At 38.1% G+C, this 7,091-nt stretch overlaps 1 protein-coding gene across 1 annotated transcript in view; it reads left to right on the forward strand.

Moving 5' to 3' along the window:
- Positions 1-7,091, forward strand: part of LOC100958698 (E3 ubiquitin-protein ligase Itchy) — a 47,486-nt gene that overhangs the window by 29,151 nt on the left and 11,244 nt on the right. Inside the window, exons 10-12 of the mRNA XM_023512141.1 lie at positions 2,895-3,015; positions 3,695-3,799; positions 6,332-6,428. Coding sequence (XP_023367909.1) covers positions 2,895-3,015; positions 3,695-3,799; positions 6,332-6,428 — 323 coding nt within the window. The remainder of the gene's footprint in view (positions 1-2,894; positions 3,016-3,694; positions 3,800-6,331; positions 6,429-7,091) is intronic.

The following is a 7,091-nucleotide window of genomic DNA, read 5'->3' on the forward strand; positions in this document are numbered from 1 at the left end:
AATGCCACGGCACTCTGCCCAGGGGGACAGCTTGAGGCTCTGTCTCAAAAAAAAAAAAAAATATATATATATATATAAATGTACTCAACACTCCAATTATAATGTACGGATTATCAGACTTAGATAAAAATAATAAAACCTAAGAATATATTGCTTACGGGAAACACTTATAATGAAAGAGAAAGAAAGTAAAAGAACAAAGGAAGATATGCCATGCAGATGCTAATAATAAGAAAGTTGTAGTAGACCTGTAGTATTTAAAATTAGATTTTAGGCTATAATCCTAGCAGTCTGAGAGGCTGAGGTGAGTAGACTGCAGCTAAGACTACAGGCACGTACCACCACAATCACACTTATTTTAAAAGTATTTTGTACAGCTGGCTATAGTGGTTCATGCCTGTAATCCTAGCACTCTGGGAGGCTGAAGCAGGAGGACTTGAGCTCAGGAGTTCCAGACAGGCCTGAGCAAGAGCAAGACCTGATCTCTAATAAAAAAAGAAAAATTAGCCAGGTGTGGCAGGCACCTATAGTTTTAGCTGCTCCAGAGGCTGAGGCAAGAGGCTGGCTTGAGCCCAAGAGTTTGAGGTTGCTGTGAGCTAGGATGCCTTCTTTGAATTAATAGTCCAATTTTTACTTTAAAAAAAAAAAACCTATTATGTAGGTTTCTCCAGCTATATCACTTTAACTGTTTTAGTAGTGACTCTAGTCTTTTTAATAATACACGTCCTTGTCTACCTAAAATTAATATTATACTACTTATTTTACAATGTAAGAAGGTTGGAATGGTATAATTTCATTTAGCTCCAGTCATTTGTTGTCATATTGTGCTGTGTTTTTATTGTCATATTTTATTTCTTCATGTTATAAATCTCATAGTGCTATACTGTTGTTCTTGCTTTAAGTAATCAATCGATTTTTAGGAAATTATGAATAAATTCTTTTATATTTTCACATTACCATTTCTAACTCACTTCATTTCTTCCCCAAAGATCCATATTTCTTTGTCTCAAAAAGAAAAAAAAAAGAGTCTCTGTTATCCTGGGTAGAGTGCCATGGCCTCATAGCTCACAGCAACTCAAACTCTTAGGCTTCAGCAATCCTTTTGCCTCTGCCTCCCAAGTACCTGGGATTATAGGCATGCACCACCAGACCTGGCTAGTTTTTCTATTTTAATAGAGACTGGGTCTCACTCTTGCTCTGGTTGGTCTGGAGCTCCTGAGCTCAAGTAATCCACTGGCCTTGGCCACCCAGAGTGCTAGAATTACAAGGGTGAGCTACCACCATGTCTTACCGCTTACAGATCCATTTTTCTAGAATGATTTTCCTTTGGCTTTAAACACTTTCTCTACCATTTCTCATAGTTTGGCTCTGCTAGCAATAAGTTTTCTCAGCTTTTCTGTGAAAATGTCTTTATTTCACACTTTTTTTTTTTTTTTAAGACAGAGTCTCAAGCTATTGCCCTGGGTAGAGTGCTGTGGTGTCACTGCTCACAGCAACCTCAAACTCTTGGGCTTAAGCGATCCTCTTGCCTCAGCCTCCCAAGTAGCTGGGACTACAGGCGCCTGCCACAATACCCGGCTATTATTTGGTTATAGTTTGTCATTGTTGTTTGGGAGGCCTGGGCTGGATTCGAACTGCCAGCCTCTGTGTATGTGGCTGGCACCTTAGCTGCTTGAGCTAAAGGCGCCAAGCCATCACACTCATTTTTAAAGGATACTTTCACTATAATTTAGAATTTTAGGTTTATAGAATAATGGCATGGTTATGTTTTTCAAAAGAATCTTCATTTCTTACAGACATATACTGAAATATTTGTTTAAAACCAGGTACAGTAGCTCACACCTATAACCCGAGCACTCTGGGAGGCTGAGGCAGCAAAATTGAGCTCAGCAGTTGGAAACCAGCCTGAGCAAGAGCAAGACCCCATCTTTAAAAATAGCCAGGTGTTGGGGCAGGTGCCTGTAGTCCCAGCTACACGGAAGCCTGAGGCAAGAGAATCTCTTGAGCCCAGGAGTTTGAGGTTGCTATGAGCTATGACACCGCCATACTCTACTAAGGGTGACAAAGTGAGACCCTTCTCAAAAAAGAAAAAGAAAGGCTCAGCGCCCATAACTCAGTGGTTAGAGTGCTGGCCACATACACTGAGGCTAGGGGTTCGAACCCAGCCCGGGCCTGCTAAACCACAATGACAACTGCAACAAAAAAACAGCCAGGCATTGTGGCAGTCTCCTGTAGTCCTAGCTACTCCGGAGACTGAGGCAAGAGAATCGCCTAAGCCCAAGAGCTGGATGTTGCTGTGAGCTATGACGCCACAGCACTCTACCAAGGGTGACATAGCAAGACTCTGTCTCAAAAAAATAAAAATAAAAAAAGAAAGAAAAGCCATCTTAAAAAAAAAATGGTAAAATCAAAGTATAGGCCAGGCTCAGTGGCTTGTGCCTGTAATCCTAGCACTGTGGGAGGCCATGGTAGGAGGATTCCTTGAGGCCAGGAGTTTGAGACTAACCTGAACAGAGTGAGACACTGACTCTACAAAATATAGAAAGATTAGCCAGGTGTGATGGCATTTACCTGTAGTCTCAGCAACTTGCGAGGAGGATTGCTCAAGCCCAGGCGTTTGAGGTTGCTGTGACCTATTATGAGTCTACTACACTCTAGCTCAGGTGACAAAACAAGGTCATGTCTCAAAAATAAATATATAAATGATAAATAATATGATATCTGCCATATCAGGAGAGACATAGATGAAATAAAATTGGAATATGATAAACTTTCAATATGTGTACAAGGGATTCATTATACTTTTTTAATAAGTTTTTAAATTTTATTTTTATTCTTAGAATTTAAAGTTAAAATCTAAAGTTCCTGATAGCCTTTTTATATTTATTTGCCAGAATGGTAGCTGAATGGAGGTTATCTCGAGGTGTTGAAGAACAGACACAAGCTTTCTTTGAGGGCTTTAACGAAATTCTTCCCCAGCAGTATTTACAATACTTTGATGCAAAGGAATTAGAGGTAATAATATTTTCTTCATTCTCCTGCAGCATGACAGTAAATAATGCCTTCAGATGCCTGCTTTCAACTTGTTTTGCTTTCTTGCCAGTTGTGGTAGTATATTTTTGCTAGCAAGATGTTTTGAAGCATCCCCAGAGATTATAGAAAACCACTGTTCATCCGAAAATAAGAATATTACTCTTCCCAGAATACTTAGGGCTTCTCTACAATTGAGTGACTAATTTCTCTAAATATGTATACAATGTAACACCATATGTGGAACTTTACCTTCATGAGTAATTCTTTTTTTTACTGATTCTTTTTTTTAATATATATTTATAAAATCATAGCAGTGTACATTAATACTATTATGGGGTACAGTGTACTGTTTCTATATACAATTTGAAGTACTTTCATCCAACTGGCTAACATAGCCTTCATGTCTTGTTCTTAGTTATTGTGTTAAGACATTTATATTTTACATTTAGAGAGATTCACATGTACCCTTATAGGATGAACCATAGGTGTGATCCCGCCAATCACCCTCCCTTCACCCACCCTCCCCCCATGAGTAATTCTTAATATACAATTTACAAACCAATGCCTACTGATTAATTTTTTTAAATAAAACTGTTTAATATTCATCTTGTCTATATAGTTAGGTAACTAAAGGAACAATTTGTCTTTTTCATCCCTAAAGGTCCTTTTATGTGGAATGCAAGAAATTGATTTGAACGACTGGCAAAGACATGCCATCTACCGTCACTATACAAGGACAAGCAAACAAATCATGTGGTTTTGGCAGGTTTGTGTCTAAATTTATTTCTATTGGTATTTTTTAGAATTTGCTTAGCACATACAGAAATAAGTCACAGAACAAAATGTTTTCAGGCCCTTCAGTTCATCCTATGTGTTATAACAAAATGAATACAGATTATAACAGCATTCTTTTAAGACTGTTGCCAGGTAAGGCACACATACCTTGTACCTTTGCCCACAGAGACTAAAATAATTTCCAGTGATAAGACTTAAATGCCTTTGATTTAAATGCTTTTGGAATTTTTTTGGACGATCTAAAGAATTGTTTTTTATCATGCATACCTCATTTTAAGAATTAGATAATGTGAGAAGGTTAAATTTAAGAGACTTGGTTTATAATCATAATGGCATCTCCCAAACAATGTCTGCTGTACGTATAGGAAAAGATCCTCACATGCTCAACATCATTAGTCATTAGGGAAATACAAATCAAAATCATAGTGAAATACCACTCTGTGCCCATTAGTATTTTTTTTAAAAGGAAAATAACAGTTGTTGACAAGTTGTGGAGAAATTGGACTCTTGATGCATTGCTGGTGATAGTATTAAATTATATACCACTGTGGAAAATAGTATGGCAGGTCCTCAAAAATTTAGATGTAGAATTAATGTAAGATCCAAGAGTTCCACTCATAGGTATAGTACCCAAAAGAACTGAAAGCATAGACTCAAACAGATATTTGTATACCAGTATTCATAGTGGTGTTATTTAAGATCACCAAAAGATGAAAACAACCCAAATGCCTATCAGTGGATGAATGGATAAAGAAAATATGGTACATATGTTCCTTAACTTATGATGGGGTTATGTATGGATGGACCCAGAATTAAGTCAAAAATGTCACGAGTCAAAAATGCATTTAAGGCTTGGTGCCTATAGCTCAGTGGCTAGGGCGCCAGCCACATACACTGGAGCTGGCGGGTTGAAACCCAGCCTGGGCCTGCCAAACAACAATGACAACTATAACAAAGAAAACAGCAGGGTATGTGGTGGGCGCTTGTAGTTCCAGCTACTTAGGAGACTGAGACAAGAGAATCGCTTAAGCCCAAGAACTGGAGGTTGCTGTGAGCTGTGACACCACGGTACTCTACCCAGGGCAACAGCTTGAGACACTGTCTCAAAAAAAAAAAAAATTTAAATACCCTGATTGTAAAGTTGAAAAATCTGAATTTGAACCAGCATAAGTCCAGGTGTTCTTTAATTTACATTGAATTTACATCCCAGTAAACTCATTGTAAAGCAAGCAAACAAAAAAATCTCAAGTTGGAGTCTATCTGTAATGCAGTGTTTTTTGGTCAAAAAAAAGAATGCATTAGTAACCCTTAAAAACATGATGAATTTTCATAAGTGATAGCCAGGCACTAAGGGACAAATATTGTATTATTCCACTTACGTGAGGTTGCTAGAAGGTAAATTCATAGAGGCAGAAACTAGAATAGAGGTTTTTAAGGGCTATAGGGAGGAAGTCATGTTTAATGTGTAGCTGTGTACTTTTTGTTTGGGATGATGAAGAAGTTCTGGAATAGGAGGGCATTGTGGCAGGTGCCTATAAACTCAGCTACTCAGGAGGCTAAGGCAAGAGAATCATTTAAGCCCAAGAGTTTGAGGTTGCTGTGAGCTGTGACGTCATGGCACTTTACCAAGGGCGATATAGTGAGACTCTGTCTCAAAAGAAATAAAAAGAAAAAGTTCTGGAAATAGTGGTGATGGTTACACAGCAGTGCAGATGTACTTAATTCCATTGAATTATTCACTGAAAATGGTTAAAGTGCTAAATTTTATGTTGTACATATTTCCCCTGATCAAAAAATTTTAAAAGTCTGCTACACATGTAAAGAAGTTAATATGAGAAACTCAAAGATGAACTGAGCTTCTGTAACAAATAGCATTAGCATTTTTAAGATAATTGGCAGTGATACAGTAGGATAAATGTTATTTCTTAAAAAAAAAATTGGCCGAGCCAAGATAATTAATGCTATACGCTTGAAACATTCATTGGAAACTTAATGTTTTGAGTCAATTGTAGAAAACAAAAGCCACATAATTCTGGCTACACTGAAACCTATACACATAGAATATTGAGATGTTGTGATATAGCTGGATCAGAATTCTGTGAGCTTGATTTCAGTTGTTTATAAAACCTCCAAGTCTATACTGACTCACATTCTTGTCATTTGTATGCACATGAATGTCCTATAGGACAAGCAGATCCCGGGAGGGAAAGGGGGTACTGCCCTAGAATAGCTTGAAACTGCATGAATAGGAAACTCTCAGGCCCAGACCATCCTCCTTTATCTATCTCCCTTTAAAGATGTAGTCCTGAGAATTACGGGAAGGTTGATGGGGCTTTGACAAACCTGGAAATGCCTTCTTCATCCATATTGTTGGAGAGAGTCATTATCTAGTGCATAGATACTGTGGGTTCCTTTATGATTTGAAATAATCATTTTTCTTTCTTGTTTAATTTGGTGAAGGTAATATGTGACCTACATATCTCTTTAAATATGCTTTTGACAGTTTGTTAAAGAAATAGATAACGAGAAGAGAATGAGACTTCTGCAGTTTGTAACTGGAACCTGCCGATTGCCAGTAGGGGGATTTGCTGATCTCATGGGTATGTATACAGGGTCACTTTTCCTATACAGAAAATTGTGTACTACACTACTTTTAATAAATATGTGTACAACTTATCACAAAGACAAAGATAGCCATTTTCTTAATTTGTCCCAGTTATTTTGCATTTGTATAACCTTTTAAATCATTTTATAGCCCTTATCTCTGTAGAAATTTTGGGGGGGGGGGCTTTTTTTTTTTTATTGTTTTTATTTTATTTAACCGGGTTTTTTTTTTTTTAATTTCAGGTTAATGTGAAGATATAAACAACTAGGTTACAATGTTTGCATTTAGCAGGTAGAGTCCCTCTTTAACTGCATCCTGTACCCAAGAGTTGTGCCATATACCCTTACATTGTGCCCATTAAGAAGGAGCATACCAATCCGCCTTCTCTCTTCTGTAGAAATTTTTTTTTTTGAGACAGAGCCTCAAGCTGTCCCCCCTGGTTAGAGTGCTGTGCCATCACAGCTCACAGCAACCTCCAACTCCTGGGCTCAAGTGAGTCTCCTGCCTCCATCTCCCAAGTAGCTGGGACTACAGGCGTCTGCCACAAGGCTGGCTTTTTTTTTGGTTGCAACTGTCGTTGTTTGGTGGGCCCGGGCTGGATTCGAACCTGCCACCTTAGGTGTATGTGGCTGGCACCTTAGCCACTTGAGCCATAGGC

The sequence above is a fragment of the Otolemur garnettii genome, unplaced genomic scaffold (genome assembly GCF_000181295.1).
Source record: "Otolemur garnettii isolate 467f Iridium unplaced genomic scaffold, OtoGar3 scaffold00025, whole genome shotgun sequence".
Lineage (NCBI taxonomy): Eukaryota > Metazoa > Chordata > Mammalia > Primates > Galagidae > Otolemur > Otolemur garnettii.